At 37.2% G+C, this 19,340-nt stretch overlaps 1 protein-coding gene across 2 annotated transcripts in view; it reads right to left on the reverse strand.

Annotated features, from left to right (window-relative positions):
- Positions 1–1,271: 1,271 nt before the first annotated feature.
- Positions 1,272–19,340, reverse strand: part of ski (SKI proto-oncogene) — a 66,623-nt gene continuing 48,554 nt past the window's right edge. Inside the window, exons 2-7 of one of the 2 annotated variants that reach the window (XM_002936555.5) lie at positions 8,755–8,874; positions 7,481–7,596; positions 7,036–7,301; positions 6,141–6,442; positions 5,103–5,333; positions 1,272–4,044 (exon numbers count right to left, since the gene is read on the reverse strand). In XM_002936555.5, the coding sequence (XP_002936601.1) occupies positions 3,856–4,044; positions 5,103–5,333; positions 6,141–6,442; positions 7,036–7,301; positions 7,481–7,596; positions 8,755–8,874 (1,224 nt within the window). In that variant the 3' untranslated portion in view covers positions 1,272–3,855. Of the gene's footprint in view, positions 4,045–5,102; positions 5,334–6,140; positions 6,443–7,029; positions 7,302–7,480; positions 7,597–8,754; positions 8,875–19,340 lie in introns of both variants that reach the window. The other variant, XM_004916154.4, reaches the window with a different exon arrangement.

Raw genomic sequence — 19,340 nt, forward strand, 5'->3', positions numbered from 1 at the left:
ATACACCCAGAGTCTTCATTCAATGAGAAACCATTGTTTTAAAACCCAGATGTTAACTTGGAAATTCTTTTAAAAAATAATATAAAACGTTGCACCACACAACAGAAACAGTCATACAGAAAGAGAAGGGTGAACTATGCACCAAACAGTATTTACTGCTCACTAGAAGAAAAGGCTGCAGAATAAAGACAGCATAGCGCAAACTGGCTTAGACAACAAAACAAAAACATATCACTAATGCCCACTTGATTCAGTTGAGTTTGTAACTCTGTTTTTAATAAATGCAGAAAGTGACCTGATAAACCATACATGAAAAAAGGTATAAGTCATAATCATTGCCTGCATTGCACTTAAAAAGAGGGAATAATTCAGCTGCTCCTACAGGGCAATCGGATATTCTCCATAACTTACAAAATAGAGATGCAGAGACCCCTATATACTAATAAAAGCTCACTCGGAAAGAAAGCACAGACACCCATGACACTGCTTTTTTGGTAAATTCCACAACTACGCATGCTAAGAGACCCACAAGCAGCAAAAGGTTGGATCTCGGAGACACAATGAATTATAAAATGATTATGATTATGTACTTTTGCATTGTGTGTGCATTCAATCTCATCAACCCAAACCTATTGGCAGAAAAATTCAAAGGTACAGTGACACTTATTGGAGCAGAGGAGGCATCTACTGTAATCACTTACTATATACGGCTTCAATAGCTATGGAAAAGAACCCCAGCAGGTGACAAACAGAATCAGTGGAAAAATGTATTTGCTCGCTTATTAGAAAATAAATATAATTGCTTGTAACATTCTGTATGTTCTTTACTGAGAAATATGAGGTCTGCATGATCAAACTCAGAAGCCATTATGTTATCTAGGAGACTTAACTAATCCGGTTATTAGGTATTAATCTTTTCCTAAAAAGTTTTGTGTGTTTGTGTGTGGGTGGGCAACTGCCTTGTCTTAACCTTAAATATTTTGTATGATCAAAAAAAAAAAAAAAAAAAGGTTGTTCTCTGCTTTTAAATCTCAAAAATATAAATATAGGTTTTAATTATGGTATGCTAATGTCTGATTACATAAAATTCAATATTTATTTTAAGTATTATTTAGATATTTAACTCTGATAAAGACTTTATCTTTAAGGGGTTATCACTATAATTTGGTTTATCCAAACACATTCTCTGTTACTTACTCACAAAGTATTAAAGTAGCGCCAACTCTACCAATAAACTTTGTCTAGTATAAAAGAGCAATCTGAAACATGTGTTAAAGCTTCCATATTTTAATCAACTTGACGGATTAATTTGTTTGCATCAGTTTTCAGAAGGGAGGCAAAAGTTTTTACGGTCACAGAGGATCTGATATTTCGAAACACAATGACCAAGCTAAAAGTTAATAGCCTATGCTTTCTTATATTTTTTTCCCTATTAATGCTTTACTTAAAATGTATGATTTGGACATTTTCCCCAAACAGCAAAGGTTTTTGCAGTCCTAAGTGACAAAAACTTTAATGTATGGAGGTTAGTGTGAGGGGAAAAAAGAAACACATAACATACTGTATATGAGTGTGTTTACAAGTCGCACAATGCCATATACCTTCAAATGCACACTGTGGTTTCTGGTCTATTAGGTAAAATTTTGCATTGGCTATCATATGGTTACAAAGCAGTTCATTTTTTTTTTTTACACTTGTTTATATATTGTTGATTTTTTTTATTACAATATAAAAAGTAGACTTCAATGATAAAAGTGGAAAAAGCAACCAATGCAAGCAAAGCTTACTAAGACCTTTTAAGAGTGTAAAAACTGTAACTGTTTTAGCACCGGGGCTGAATTTTCACCAGTTTTTATCAATGCCAACTTGCAAACCTTTGGTTTTTAAACATGATTTTATCCAACAGGATTCCTTGCAGCCCTCTCCAAAAAATTATACTCCAATAAAAATCAAGTTACTTGCAACTCATCCCAAAGGCATATTAAGATACATTGCTTTTCCTAAAATCCTTTATCATGTTATAGTAAAGAAAATGCCATCAACAACAGCTTTGTCCAGCCACCTTGATAATCAGTCAGTTATTAAATGTGAGGAGTGGATTCAGTCAAGAGTAGCAATGTTCATTTAAGTTGCTAAATAACTATAATTTGAGGATAGGGCACCACATTTTTCCCACAGTTTAAAGATGTACATCAAAAACTATAAGTGTGAACTGTTCTATATGAATTTCTCTACCATGACTTCCCAAGGTGCACATGCTGGTGCCCTGCAGGATATAATGGCTTGTATTGGTTAGTTTGTCACATATTAGTTAAGAGAATCAAATGGGTTGATGGGGAGGCATTGGAAGGTATTATTGCATATTTTATTGTGCTTTATTTGTATATTTCACTATTAAATAATAGCTCTTACTCCGTATGCATGACTGAAAAGGCCAAGAGCAAAAAAGTGCAGTCTTTAAAGTTGAATACATAAGTACATTACAAATAGAGGAAAGAAATGTTACACGGAATTTGTTTTCATTAGTGGTGAGGCCTCATTCTCAAAATATAGCAATTTATATAATATCCGATTCCTAGCCCCCAGTGTATTTTCTGCCCATTCTGGTATTCTACATTGTGCCAAACTGATAACCAATGGCAAATACCTCAGTGCACAGAGGGGTGAAAATATAGATTAAATACTGAATTCAGCAAATATGTTTGTAACAAAAAACAGTTTACCATAAATCCGATATATATATATATATATATATATATCTCCAAATACTAGCATCATTCTTTCCACAAAGTTTGACAGTCCATGTTAATGTTACAAAATCCGTCCTTATCTTTTTCCCTTTATGGTGGTGGATTGAACATTTAAACACATATGCCCAAAGATCATTTTCTATTATGATGAGATGAAACACTGGTCAGTAAAGCCGAGCAGTTTCTTTTTTTTCTCTCTGTAGCCCTGGAAAGTTGTTATCCTACATAGTTACAAACATTTGTCCTTGTGAGATTAATATAATATATATATATATATATATATATATATATATATATATATATATATATATATATATATATATATATATATATATATATTATATATATATATATAAAATATTTTTAAAAATTTAAATAAAAACCAAGATGGAGCACTCTGATTTTTTTTTTGTTTGATGGAAAAGTCCATAAATGATAGGGAATAATAGTGATGGCTTGCTACAAGTACATTGCACAATCGACATGAATAGTATGGAGACTGGGGGGAGGGGGGTGGGGGGGGAGTAAGGAGTAGAGGGTGCTTCTATAAGAAACCCCAAAGCTTGTAACAAGTCAGATAAAATTGTGCATCAAGGTTTTTAAGTCCATTATACAAAAATCTTGTCTGATAGTTTTTTTTTTCTTTTCTTCTATTTTCAATACACAGTCTTTTGAAGGTCCTCAACATTTTAATATATCTTTTTATATTAAATAGCTTATAAGAAAATGTAAATCCCAAAGTGTTCCAAGCAAGCAGCTTTGCTGGATGCAGTTGTTCTCTTGTAGTTGACTTGTAGAAAAAAAAATGGTTTCACTGGAGAGCCAAAAGGACTCTATATAAACACTCTGAGGCACAGTAAGATGTTGTGCTGTGTAGATTTAAAAGAGGCATAGTTCAGTGCTTCTGTTGTATAGAGTAACATTTTCCCTCTGACTAGTAAGTTTTTTTTTTTTCTTTTTAGCGTGCCCCAAGGCACACGCTCCATACACTCACACATGCACCTATTCATGCATACGTCGCGCATTCTCCTCCTTTTCCTGTGCATATACGTAAAATTCTGTATATGAATAGATAAGGTATTTATTTTTCTTAAAAGTTTTTGAATTAGTTTTCAATGTCTTTCCTTGTGTGTTCACTGCTGGGAAGATGGCTGGTCTTCGACCAGAGCTGTTCCTGGAGGTCTTTCACCACTTTTTCCAAGTGTTCTCTGGCTTCTCGTTCTTGTACTAGATCTGTCCGTAGCTGTTCTCTGTCATTTTCTGCATGCTGAAGCTTAGACTGTAGCTCCTCAATCTGAAATTTAAAGAAAACATTTTCAGTATTTCATGTGGTTTCATCACAAGCAAATACTCCACCTTTGAAGTAATAAACAAACTCCTTTTTTTTTTTTTTTTATCTGTCGTTTACTGCCCATTCCACAAAGCAGAGTGTACAGAGCAAAGCACATCTTGGAATAAAACTGGTCATATCAGTAATCAATAATCTGTTTCTTGCAGGACAAAACAAATCCAAAAAAAGGATGATGGGAGGGGTTGTATAATGGCAACCTAAACATTGTCCTCAAAAAGTAGAAACATTGATTCTTTAGACCTTTAGATTCTCTACTTAGCTCAAGTAATAACAAAAATATGTCAAAATGTCAAAAAGACATTAGGCAAAAAGGATGTTCAGCACAAGCTGTATTCGTTACACTCATGTAGCACAAGAGAGACGTAATGTGTGCATAATAGATTGCAGATTCATTTAAACTGCATGTGAACTGTTTTTGGAAAAACTTGTGGGCCACGCAAGAGTACCTAAAAGCAGCATCATTAGGGAGACAGGCAACCCTGAGATTTCAAGGTAACTCTGGGCTAGAAAAACATTCTGATAAGCCAAGTTTCCTGATCAGGACCCAGCTGCAGCTTTGTATTATGTAAAGATGGAAGTAAGCAGGTAACACCCTTAATACAGTTCTTACTCTGGTAATGTTTAGTCTGGATGCCTCTTATCAGCCTAGTGCTGAAGAGGAAGTCCACATCATTTCCTGCTTCTGGTCTCCTAAGTTTGGCATGTCTCACATCAGTAGAATGAGTGCACACCCCTTCCCGTTATTGACTGAGCATTTTCAAAGAAATGCAATGTCTCTAAGCTGTTTAAAAGAATGCTGCATATATTTTTTTTCAGCATGGCAAGAAAATTATTAACAAACAAATCAGTAGGAGCAAACCAGCTGCGGAAAGACTGTTGAAACTAGAAGATTAGAGCACTTTATTTAACCCGACTAACACAGTGGACCGAATAAAAAAAATATACAGATATTAAGCATGTTGGTAAGATACATGGTTTTATTTAAAGCACTAAATGATTACCTGGGCGGAGTATTTGACCCGTATCCTGCCAGCTTCACAGCCTTTGTCACACACCCTAATCTGTCTGGCTTGCTCCAGCTCTCTTTTCAGACGTAACCGAGATTCATTTGCTTCTTTCATTTTCTTTTCATTCTCTGCCCTCAGACGCTCAATCTCTTTTCTTAAGTTGCGCTTTGCCTCAGTCGCCTCTCTTAACTTTTCTTTTTTAGCAACTCGCAGGAACTCCAACTCCTGCAGCAAGAAAAAAAAAATCAAGAATATAATTAGTACTGATCTATGATCAATGCAGTGCAAAGAATCGATTGCTTGACTTTGACAGTAATATTATATGAGAGATTTTAGATTAGATTGAAACACAAAATACATATGCATAGTTAATAAATCTTTAGGTAAGTGCCATAAAAAATAAGCACAGAGGAAGATCTTTTAGAAAACGCATCCAACATTTTAACTTGCCCTAATGCTATTGAGTAGTTAGACAGGAATTCTGCACATACAAAACATGTTTGCAGTTGAATACAAATGCATTATAAGCTTCTATAGTTCCTAGTTGGTATTGTTGTTGTTATAAAGATTGACAGAATGACATATGGGGGTGGAGGACTGGACCAGAAGTGACACTTCCCCTCTCGCTCAGATACCAGCATGCACAACAACATATTTCTGTTAAGCAACACCCTGCAACTAGGTCATGGGAAATCCTTTTCCCTTGCAATAATCTCACTTCCCAGCCAAGCCATTGTTAGTTCTGCAGCAGCGCTGACTTTCTCTTGACCAGAATTAGAAACTCAGAAACACAGGGAAGGAAACAACCATGATTCATCTCGGTTGATGGCAAAGAGCAAAGCTGCCTCCTGTCTGAAGTACAATTATCATCTAGCAGCTGGAGAAAAATATTAATTCCCCTGTAAGTTCCCATGATTTATGGAGAGTATTTTATCTTTGAGGCTTCTCCAATGATAGGGCAATTCTAAGTAGTGTCTATATTTTGGCAACAGCACTACAAAATGCCTTCCAGTGTTTGCAATGTGGCATTACCTGCTGAAGGCTTCTCTTGGCCTGTAAAGCAGCATTGAGTTTCTCTTCTTGTTTTACTCGCATTTTTACAACTTCATGGAGGAATTTTTCTTTGGCTTCCTTGGAATCTAGACCACTGTCCAGGGCTTGCCTTAGGTGCTCCAGTTCAGCTTCCAATCCACTGCTGTGTTGGTCACTGTGAGAAGCCACCTCATAAGATGTATTGATCACAGTTGGTGCTAGCATGCCTGGGGAACTTAATTCCTTGGCTGAACTTGAGGATGTAAAGGAGGGAGACGAGAGCGAAGACAAGGAAGAGGTAACTATATGGAGGGGAACATAAGAAATATAGTAAGTATTTTGTAGGCCTCCTAAAAACAGCTACATTAAAAATAGTATAACTTCATATTTGTGCACCCAATAACATTCATTAGCAAGAAGATTTAAGACACATTGCAATCCTGACATGGAATATTTTTCTATTTCCTTATACAGCCAGGTACTAAAACTGTTCATACTCATCCAAAGAATATTCTCTGCAGTTCTCTGAAGCATATTCCCACAAACTGAAGCTATTTATCCATGAACCGAAACCCAGACATAGGTCAAGCTTTCTACTTTTTCTTAACAGACATTGTTTTTATCTGCCTCAATATAATAACATGGACAATAAATTACATCAGAGCTCTTAACTGCTGCTTGGGGTGATCATGGTTAAATAATCCAATAGGATATCAAGTAAAAACAAAACATAATTCTTACACATCAGAAAAACAAATTTCTATCCTGCATAAGCACTAGCAACTTATTTCATTGCATCTCCACAATACTACGTAAAAAATAGCAATTTAACATAGAAAGGAAAAAATATTAGCTTTAAGCACTTCAATACAAAAAAATTTCAACTCACACATACATTCTTCTCTGCTTTCCACTTCAATTTCTGTTTCAGACTCTTTCTCTTCTTCTCTGATTGGTGCTGGTGGTGCTGGCGCCTCTGGAGCTATGGGCAGTTCTGCAGTAGGCCTCCGTTTCCTGGACTGGGGCGGACTGCCTGATGACTGAGTGCTTCTGGGTACAGCAGGTACACATGGGGGGCTTGTAATCACTTTTTGTTGAACAGGAGGTGCCAGGGCAACATTTGGGGCAACCAGATTTTCAAAGCTCTTATAATTATAAAAACTGTAAAAAAAAAAAAAAATATAAATATATTTGAAGTTACCAAACTGGAAAAAAAAATGGTTTCCAAAACTTGTATCAAACAAGGATCCCCTTAATATTATAGAAACAAACAACAGCCTCCTTGCTGATATGATCAGTATACTGACTATAGGTAATGTTCAGATAAGCCATGGTGTTACCTGTCTCTAATCAGAGCTGGCAGGTGAGCAGACAACTCTTTGTCGTTTGCTGAAATGGCGGGGGACCAAGGCCGGAAAGCAGACAGACGCTGACGTGGATGTACATATCCCGTGTTCTATAATCAATACATAGAAAAAAACTTTAGGTCAAAACTATCCCAAAACACAATCTAAGATTATCATCTGTAACAGAGAAACTATTATACAATGGTCAACTTGGTTTCAAAGACTACATAAATTGTAGCACAGAGAATCATTGCAGAACAAAGTAACAGAAAATAGAAATTAGTTTACAGAAAGCAATATTTCCAACAATATACTTGCATTAATATGGATATTTTTCAATGAAAACTGAGAACTTACATTCCATATAATTATTCAACCTTTGCATTATTAAGTACAGCAATTTGCCTAGCCAACAAGACACTGAGCTGGCTCTTCATATCAGTTTTTAATTATGATACACATCAATAACAACATCTCTGTGGTATACTACTGACAACTCCTTTAGTCATTGTTACTACACAGTGTACGCTATACTTTTGCATTTATACAGAGAATGTTTTTTTTTGGCTTGTTTCTTTTTTAAAGTGTAATCTATGTAGGGGGAGAAAATAAGACAAAGTATTTTTTTCCCTTAAAGCCAGGTGTGCAATCTAGATGTCATCTATGACATTAAGCTTGCTTCTGTGGGAAGCAAACTTTTAAACTGCTTGAGTCACCCATTTGATTTTATTCTAACTAAATAAAGATAATTAGAAAAGATTAATACTATTTAGGTGTAAACTGTCAGTTGTAACAGGGTCTTGTATTAATCACTGAAGTGCAAACCTGAAAAGAATCTAGTTTATGAAAACATTGTTCTCCGACTTCCCCTCTCATCAATCCTGCTACACATGCCTCAGTCACTCCTTAGGTTGTCATATTGGACCTTATTGCCTAGCAACTTTTATTGGAAACGATGAGCTGGAATAAATGTAAAGCCAAATAATATTTATTGGCAGGGAACAAATGTAAGTTCCAAGAGTGATGATATGACCGTGACTGTGGAGTTTGCAGTGTCCCTAAGTCGTTGGCGATCCACTTACTTCATTCTTATATAGGCTAAACATTTCAACAGAACAGAAAATACACAAATACATGTATATGAAAACAATGTGTGTAGAAAGTACACATAGCACAGCAGAATAGATTTTTCATCTATTTGTCAAAGAAATATGTTGTTTCCCTACATGTGCCAACATGAGTTTTGAGATAGGGTATGACTGAGGTACCTTGTTGTTATTGGACAGGTTCCGTAGCCAACTGGATGACTTGTCTTTTTCAGCAGAGCTAGGGGAATGGATGATGGAGTCATCAGCCTTGGGTTTTTTGGCAACAGGCTCAGAGGAAATCTAAAAGAAAATAGTCATCTTATTAGATTTGTGGACTGTAAATTTCCCATTATTTAACAGATAATAAGCTCTAAGACCCCCTTTTAGACAGCATGCATACAACATGTGTTTTACTGGCACTATGTAAATAAATGATAACAAGGATTCCCATAACTAATAAACCAGGCTACATCTCCTTCTTAGTTTCCTCAAAATCAACTCATTCTGATCGATCACATATCCTACTGGTCCTAATATGCATTTCAACATTGCACAAGAGTACAGATTTTAAACTAGCCGTACATACAGATATTGTTTTTAAGAATGATGTCTCTTCATGCACATAAAATCTCTCAAAAATGTCAGAATGATGGGACAGAGTATATACATAACTGGTTCACAGTCTTTACATGCACTGGCAATCTCTTTCTTTGCTCATCTCAGGATGATGTGTTAATACTTTATTGCTCCCCAACTGAAAAAAAATCAATCCACCCATCAAAGAATACATCCCAAATTACCAAGCTCAAGTCAAATGCATGACTAGCCTGCACCTAAAAGGAATATCTTGTGTGACGTGAATGAGGAAAGAACAGGGCAGACTGTGTTTTTTATTTGTAATGGTTGTTATGTAGATGACTTCACCCTGCCACAGCTGCACTGGATACTGAGTAGGATGCCAAATCTTGTTTTGACTTTTCCACAAGTGTTTTGATGGATGGTCTGTAAATCATGCTAAGCACACAAAAAAAAAAACGTTCTGGAAACAATTGCTTTCTCCTCAGCTTAACCCAAAATGTTAAAAACTCAAATTGCGTTTTTGTCCAATAGAAAGATATTCCACCAAAACATATACGTTTATACTTCTATTAAGAGGGAAATCTGCCAGGAAAGTGTTCGCAAAGAAATGGCTTCCTCCATTTTTGTTCAGCAGAAAAGGTATAAATTTCAAGGTTTGAAGAAAAAAAAATGTTTTCTTGTGTTTTCTTTCCTTAAACATGCATACAACACATTTTATCCATGATATTTGCTAACTGACAAAATGGAACATATCGCTGTCACTAGTAACATTTTGATGCAAGTTTAAACTTGCAGAAACTCCTTTCACAGAATTCTCCACCAGTGGTTAAGTTCGACATCAAGCAGGGCAGGTAAATTAAGTTTTTAAGTTATGGTTTCAGGTCTGGCTGCCTCATAGCATCAACTATAATTCCACCTATGATGTGAATAACGGTAATTTAAGTTACAATCAAGCAGTGATCTAGAACTGGGAAACTATGCACACCATTTGGAATATATTCACCTACCAAGAAGACCTGTTATTAAACATTTAGAAAAAAAAACCTTTAGAACTATCCTCTATGGTAAGGAAAAAATTAGCAGCAAAACTATTGCTAAGAAATCTACTAAGATCCCTTTTCTTAAAGGAGATGAGCCATAAAAGAAATATGAGTAATGTTTTCTGGTTGGCTGAAAAGCCTAAAGGTGGCCATACACGCACCGATATTATCGTACGAAACCTCGTTTCGTACGATAATCGGTGCGTGTATGGTATGTCGGCGAGTCGACCGATATCGCAGGAAGCTGCCGATATCGGACGACTCGCCGATCGGACAAGTTTGAAAATTTTGATCGGGCGCCATAGAAGGCGCCTGACCAAAATTCTCCCTTCAGAGCTGAATCGGCAGAAGGAGGTAGAAATCCTATTGTTTCTACCTCCTTACCTGCCGATTCAGCCCTGAATGGTGTGTGGCGGATCTTACGATGTTTCGTGCGACCGATGGTCGTACGAAACATCGTCGGATCGCCACGTGTATGGCCACCTTTAGGTGGTATTTTGGCCAATTGTTGCACCCCTTAAATAAGCCAAAGATAACCCATTCTTATTAAGAAAAGCATTCTCTGCTTTCAGAGGTTAGGTAAAGTTTTCATTATATACAATACAGCCTGAATTCTAAGTCTATATCTTAAGCAGGCCAAACATTTAAAGATCCACTTGTCTCAATATTTCCCAGATATGTCCACTTTGCGGTAGGCTATATTAGGCTAATCGGAACATTTGGCCTACAACAATGGTAAAAATAGGCTTTCGGGATAAGGACCATATCAGCTTGCCCCAATGGGATCTTTAAAATTAAGCAATTGCTGTCAGTGAGCCGAATACACTGAGCAATAAGCTGTCAACTAAGCCCAGAAGGACAGAATGGGCAGCTTTTATCAGCTTGTGGATGGCCATCTTTAGAAAGTATCAGGCAGGATGATGTAATAGTGACACTTTTCAATCTTTTTCTGCAGTTGTTAAGTGGTTGATCAATGCAATGTATTTCGATAACAACTAACTAGGTGCAAATAATGCAGTTTCACAGGCAGCTTTATTTCCGCAGATGTTATAAACTAAAGAAATCAGAAATACATTTAAAGTAGTAGTGTGAGGTCTTCCTGTTTCAATACTATTTTGTGACTGGTGAAAAATTGAAGGTTTCCCATCAACAGCAAACCACAATGGTTTCACTATAACATATATTTTAAGTGTATTTACATTTCAGCAATTTGGAAAGAAAAAAAAAATTCAAAGCATTAAAAAAATGTAATAACTATTACTTTATACAGAGATGCAAGTCACAATGTTGGCACATCTCAACAAATCCCCTTCTATAAAATTCTGCACAGACAAGTAAACCCTGAAAACAAATACAGAAGTATTTTCAACCCAGTGAGGTTTGTTGGTTTAACAGTAAAAAAATAATAAGGAATTATGATTTAACTGTAAACCTTCTTTACAAGGCATTTACTTTAATAACATGTTGTGAGGACTTGTTGCAGAAAAAGGGATTAAATTGGTAGCCACCACTGTGAGACAGTTATCAAGGGGAAAAAAAAAAAAAAAAAAAAAAAGAGTAATTTCTCGCAATCAAATGATCTGGCCCTTGGAAGAGGACACAGCATAGCACGCAGCTGCTTTCAGGGAAGCAGTGTCTGGATACCATTGTACTAGACAAAACAGACTTCACCACTAAACTTTGAGAGGCAGCTTGTGTAATCAAAGCCACTCAGTGTCTGAAGTGTGGATGATACAGCAAGGGAAAACAATAGCCTTTTTTTAATGCTCTTTCCTGGTCTGACCCCCCCCCCCTCCCCCCATTACCCCCATCCCTTGCATTCAGTCCTATCTATTCAAAGAGATGAAGTATGCTGAAATGAGTAATAAGCAGCTGGACTGATTTGAGCTCCTAATGGGACCTATAAGATAAAGCTAGGGGGCATTTGCCCTGTATTAGTGGTGCCTAATCGTACACAGATTACATTTTTCTAAAGCTATACCAGCAGATAATCATATCCCCCTCTGGGGAGTGTAGGGCACCTAACAAGATCACTGAAATTTTACAATCCCAGAGGCAGCTTTGCTTTTATTGGATCAGTGCAGTTAAGTCCACCCGTTCTTACTCCTGGAACAGAGAAAATCATTAATTCTCTTGAGTTGCAACAAAATCTGGAAATCCATGGATAGTATAAACAGGCCATAATTGCTTTCCGCAACACTAACAACACTTATGTATTCTGTGTCCCCAATCCTAGAATTCATGCATCTTGCACACCAACTGTAAAAGGATTGAACAATCTGGCCCTGATTGTGCACCATTCAGGATTTGATTCCTACACTGTTCATCACAAATGAAAAACAGAGTGAAGAAAATACAAAATGTCAATGTCTATTGCTGTTTTCAAACTTAACACAAACACCAAAACTACAATGGGGGAATAAAGTGCATCGAGGACCATTTCAAGGGATATTGTATAGTTGAAGCTAGAAAAACTGTTTTGTCCTGCAAACAATAAGACAATGGACAAATTTCATTGTTAACTACAAAAAATTTCAAACCTACCCAATAAATTTTCTGACCAATATCAGATGAAAGATCCCCAGATGTATGATCGTTCAGTGCATACAAATTTTGAGAATTTATCGGTTTTGTAGGATTGCACTGAAATTGGTTGTTAAGTAGAGAAAAATCTCTTATGTGTATGGCCAGCTTTGCTGAAGGGTAACTGTTACAATACAATGTTGACTTTGCCTTTCTTGTACACCTTTGTGCAGGACTGATATTTCCTTTAAAAGCACACACCCAGGTGCAAGACAGACATTTCCTTTCATGTGCACTGCTTTGTGGATACACATATTTCCTCTTATAAGCAAAACCTCAGCTGAATCAATATTTCCTTTATCATGATGACATGGGGAATGCAAGATAGGTCCTTTGAGCCAGGCTTTGGTTAAATGGTACAAATAGGCTCAAGTAAGAGCAGCCAAGGACTTTTTTTGCTCTATGAACAGACTAAATGGTAAACAGTCCCTATACAAAAGAACATACTTTAACACTCCCAAAAGCATGCTTTTCATACCCTGAGAAAAATGTGTGCTTTCTGAACCATGAAGGGCACACAGGATGGATTCACTGGCACCCCAACCAGTCAAAGATATAGATAAACTATAGTACTTCTCTTTTTCAGCTGGCAAAGGAAACATACTTCCTTTCACCATGCCCTGAGCTTATTTAGGAGAAGCATGCTCAGATCTATGAGAGAAGTGCTCATGGAGATGAAGAGTGCAGATAAAAAGTAGCCAACCCCATCTGCTACACTTGCAGATAACAAAAAGTGTATATCTTTTTGAGCTAGTGCACCATGCAGGAGCAGACACAATCCTGGAATAGTTTGACAAGGTTATCTCTGAGAAGCTCTTGTTCTTTACAATACAATACAATACAATACAATACAAGTAAATGCAGTTCGATTAAAACAATTAGGATAATATAACAGACTAAAGCTGGCCATACACGCACCGATAATATCGTACAAAACCTTGTTTCCTACGATATTCGGAGTGTGTATGGCAAGTCGGCGGAGTCGACCGATATCGCAGGAGGCTGCTGATATCGGTCAACTCGCTGATCGGGCCGGTTTAAAGATTTTGATCGGGCGCCATAGAAGGCGCCTGAGCAAAATCTGCCTTCAGGGCTGAATCGGCAGAAGGAGGTAGAAATTCTATTGTTTCTACCTCCTTATCTGCTGTTTCAGCCCTGAACGTTAGTGGCCGACTGAACGAAAGATCGCAAATCGCCACTAGTGTAGCCACCTTTAGACGCTGTTTTATGCTACAAGGATGATGACACACAAGGAGATTAGTCGCCCCGCCATTAATCTGTTCTAGTGGCGGCAACTAATCTCTTCGAATGCTTTCCTACCGGCGACAATGTAAAACACCAATAGAAAAATGCGCTGCTTCGGCTTTCTGAAGTCACCCAAAGTTTCCTTGCAAGGCAATTTCTGGTGACTTCAGAAAGCTGAAGTGACAAATATATTTATGTGTTTTCCTACAGGTGGTTTACATCCTTGCCAGTAAGAAATCATTCAGAGAAGATTAATCGTGTGTCAACTAACCTCCTTGTGTGTCATCACCCTTAGAGTTAAAAATGGGTAGTTACCCATCTTGTTTAGGACTTGCCCTCCTCTGTTGACAGAGAAGGTGGTGTCTCTTCTGCCTGTGAGCAGTGAGACTTTACCCTTGCATTGCTTGTAAAAGGCAAGAGAGCAGAAAAGTTCACCTGCAGGCTGTCAGTTTTAATGGGAATAACAGATCCTACTGGATAAAATCTATATTCACTTTCTGTAAATGCCTAGTCAAGTATATTGACAAAGTATATTCTAGACTGCAAGCCACCTTTATCTGCAAAATGACGTGAGCTTCCGTACCTATGTCTCAAGTACAGAAAAAGTACAGAAAAATCCTTGTTTAGATCAGGAACATAACTGGAAATGGATGTTTTAATTGTCACTGAAAATACAGTTGTGTGCATCTACTAATACCTTGTTATATAAAGAAGGGATATATTTTGGAACACTTATAATACTGGTATGGATCCTAACAGATACCGCTATTGCTCACAATGTGGCACCACAAATAACTCTAGCTAATGGTTATATACAGTAATTCTGACACTGATCACAATGTAGAGTAAGTAAAATGTCCCTTTCAAGACTGAATTGCTGAGACGCTTGTATCCTACCTGCATGTAGTACTAATGGACATAATATATTGATCTGGGATTATGAGATGCTAGCCTGATCTGCATTAGGATTTTGTTCATTCCTGGAAACATTAAGAAATTGCACTGCTTTTTATATTAACTATTCAGAATGCCTAGTCTTGCTGCTCTAATATGCTAAAAGCATGTCCCATGACTGGATGAGACTATACTGATACACAGTATTGTGATACACCATGTTGCCAAGTGAGGCCTGCACGTAAACAGAGTTGACAGAAAATTTAATAATCCAGAAGCACATTGCACAGGTACAGATTTACGGTCCTTGTATAAATAATTTTAGCTCACAATCGTTGACACGACATCTCTCTCTTCGCTCCAATATAGGCCCTGTAAGCCCTGCAGGTACCCAGTCTTCTTTACAGTGTATCTCTTACAGCTTCCTAATAACTCTTACAGATATCTTTTACATGTACCTACAAGAAGCTTCAGCCCATTTGTGTCTAGGTATAGTGATACTTTTTGTACCTAACTGTAAGGGCTGCTTGTAAGTAACTGATGCATAGAAGCTGGAAAACCAATACAGAGCTAAGTAGATTGAATTCTGGAAGTGTGCTGCTAATTCAGTGTATAGACAAATTACAAATGGACATAATTACTGCTTAAGTAAGATTATCTGGGCACCCTGGAAGAGTAATAATGAGAACTGGAAATAGATTCGCCCCCTCATAATACAGAATGTCAGATGCACAAAATAAAATTATATATTTTTTTATTTAAATAAAAAGCTTGAGGCAATAATTATATATATATATATATTACACACACACACACACACACAAAAATACATATATATACATATACATACATACATACATACATACATACACACACACATAAATCTAAACATCCTTTTGCAGTTCCATTAAGCGGATTTACCGCTAGCAACCAGTCCTAAAACAGTATAGGGAATTTGGAATTTTTCAAAGTACTTAATTACTTTAAGTGATTGTCAAGACTTTTGTAGTCTACCCAGCATATCTGAGGACAAAACAGTCAACCAATTAAACTCTTATAGACTTGCAAAGCTTCTTTAGCTGCCATTAGGAACATCACGTGTCCATTGTTCAAGAAGCTGCACCCAGGGGGAGCCAGAAAAAGTCTAGCTGCGAGTCTCTGTGCAATTATCTAGTGCAGTGTGATTTGAATTTGCTCTGTGCTTGAAGGTACAGAAGAACAAGTCTTAACAGGGCTGCTGAAAGCATTTAGGTGCATACTGCATGTGCTTAGACACATAGTGTGCAGCTCTTTAAAAACATATACAGCAAGCCAAGGCTCGTGGGAGATTGAAATGGCAGTCTCGCAGGCGCCTGTAATGTCTCAGGATTTAAGTTTTTTTTTTTTGGTTTTTTTTTTACAATTCATTCTTTAACCCTTTTCAACCTAATGGCTCTCAAGGAACCTTTCTACTTTTTTTTTTCCATATTAAGCAGAAAGGTCATTAATGTGGCATTAACAGACTTAAGTTTGCCATATGTTTCATAATATATATAGGTCACAATGTATAACTGCATCACCACAGTGATGCAAAATGTAAACTAAAGGTGGCCATAAACCATAAGATTCACTTATTTGGCAAAGCCGCCAAACAATTGGATATTTCTCCCAATATGCCCCGATATGCTAATTCAATTATTTGGCCTTAGGGTCAAATGATCGAATCACAACAATGAGAGCAGAAGCCATTGGAGCGAGGACCACATTAATAAGCCAAAGTGGTTCTCAATACAAGCCTGCCTGAATGATAGTTGGCTGATTTTCGGCCAAAATGGCTCCACATACGGGCAGGTAAACTGCTGAATTGGTCTGAAGCACCCATTATTCTCTACAAGTAAAATGTAAATGAAGTACAGTTGCCTATGAGTTATACTTCAGCAGCTGGAGGGCTGCAGGGATACATTTTCTGGGAAACTTTACAATTTATTTGGCAGCCCTGAGAGTTGGTTTTATTGTGGCAATTAATGCTCAGGAATGTCATTTCCAGGTTCAAGGGGAGGCACTTTTTAAACTAAGCAGATTTTACAGTGATGAAAGGATTTGCCTGGGTCAAAGTAATGAGCAAATCCCAGACAGATCGTTCAGTCCTTGCAGGTCAGGCTGCTGTATTAAACATCCCCTTTCAAGACCAATTACATTTAATGTCTGCATCCAGGACAGAGGAAAGGGGACTGATGAGCTGAAGGCACTTCTAAAACCTTTTAGAACATCAGACATATATGCCTGCAGAACAGAGCTTCAACAAATACAGATACATCGGAGGTGATTTTTTTTTTTTTTTTTTAGCAAAGTCCCCAGTATTTCAAAGAATTCATATTGGTTTTAGTATTAATGAGTATGCCCTAGCATAGAGCAGTATAGACTCTTTTCGCAATATGGTTTGTGGAAGTACAATATAGAGCAACATTTCTCTTTTTTTAATTAAGAATAATCTATATGGTAAGCTTTGTTAAACAGGGCCCTCTGATCCCATTTTTTATGTTGTAACCCTAGTTTGTTAATCATATTATAGTATTGTTATCAACATGTATTTATGAAGCATATTCCTCAGAGCTTTACAATAAATGGGTTTATACATTGGACATACAGAATTACATACAAAGTTACCAATACAACAGGTGAAAATAGCCCTGCCCAAAACAGTTATAAGGAGAAGGGGTTGAGTAAATGAACTGGCTGCACTATATGTACATCTCTTGTAGAAGGTTTTCCAGGAATGTGTTTATCTCTAAAGGGTACAGCAGCTAATGCCACAAGTACAAACTCCAAGGCAACTAGGCAGTTGTTTGCATATCATCACCTTGAACTGGAAGGCTGTAGTTACTAAAGAGCCTACCCCACCTACACAAAAGCACACACGGAGAGTAAACCTAATTTTGCTGACAAGGGACTTAAAAGAAAAACATACCCTATTTAAAACTGCAGATGTCAGAAATAGACTGTATAGACTATTCTCAGAACACTCTCTTTATATATGAAAAATTCTCTGTATGTCCAAAATATGCTTAATAGAAACAGGCAAATGTTTCATACCACTTGGTTGCACTACTCTTATTTCTACCAGATGCTATAAAGCAGAAGCTTATAAACACACTGCACTATGGATTTACAAGGTTTCAACCTAAAATTGTGACTTTTTTTTTTTTTTTTTTAGAATGTCAGGAGCAAGGCTGGAACATTACTCATTGGATTTAAAAATTACAATAAAGTCCCTTTTTCCAGGAGACTCTGCTAACTAAACAAATAAGCTAGATAGTGTATACTATCAATATATGCCTTCCTAAACACTGAATAGCTAAAAAATAATTTTGAGAGATCTCGTTTTACTTCTGGCCGGCCAGCAACCACTGCAAGATCAAACATGGAAAAGAAAAACAATCAAATCTGCAGGGCTGCATGAGACGCCTCTGTGCCTGATTCAGTCTTGCTCAGCCCCTTTTCAGGCAATTTGTCGAGCTCTGTTAATAAGGGCTGATAGTAATCGACCAGCATTAAGCAACTTTCCCAGTGTGTGTTCTCAACAAAATCTATTCTCGTTTGCAATACAGGGCTTTGCGGGATAAATCTACAATGTATCCTCGACTACAGAAGCACCATTCATTCTGATATTGTTGGAGGTTCCTCTGACCCTTGTTGGTTGGGATTGTGTAAATGTGCTTCCTGAAGAGAAATAGGGCAACCATAAATTCTTTCACATCAATGCAGCCCTGCTAATGCAGTGCTGAGGTTGTAGCTTTTTCCCTGTCCTCCCGTTCCACTTTGCCTTATGTCAAATCAAATTACATGAACAATCAATTTTTCTGTCTAGCCATTTTTTCCGTACGCTTGCTCCTTGCAGGGGGTGGAAGGGAGGGAGGTGGGTGCTTGGAGTCTTGCCAGAGATTCATCAATAGGCAGGCTCCACGTGTGGTGGAAAGGTTTGGCGACAATGTGTCCTCTCTTTACTTTATTCCTGGCTACCCTCCAAAATTCACACCTGCACAGAACCATTGAAACCCTACTAAAAGTTTAGCAAGGGGTGTTAAATGAAATTAGTTTGGAAGAGAGCAAGAGAAAGACTCCAGCGGTAAAGGGATATGTTATAATTTACAAAGACCATGCCTTCTCTTCTTATGCTTCAATAAAGCCACAAGGAAGTGCTGTCTGAGACAACCTATAATTATGAAAATACTTCAACATGAAGACCAGGTGGACTAGCAAAAGGCAAAACAAATATAACTACATACAGATTAGCATTCCACATTTATCAAGAAGATCATGTGTTTAGTCTATTTTGCGATCAGCGTATAATAATGCAGTATTACCTGCCCTTGTACAATGGGGCATATTATTCTCTCCTTTGCATAACAAATCCTGCATTAAAAGTTAGCTGGATATTCCATTTCA

This window comes from Xenopus tropicalis, chromosome 7, assembly GCF_000004195.4.
Source record: "Xenopus tropicalis strain Nigerian chromosome 7, UCB_Xtro_10.0, whole genome shotgun sequence".
NCBI lineage: Eukaryota > Metazoa > Chordata > Amphibia > Anura > Pipidae > Xenopus > Xenopus tropicalis.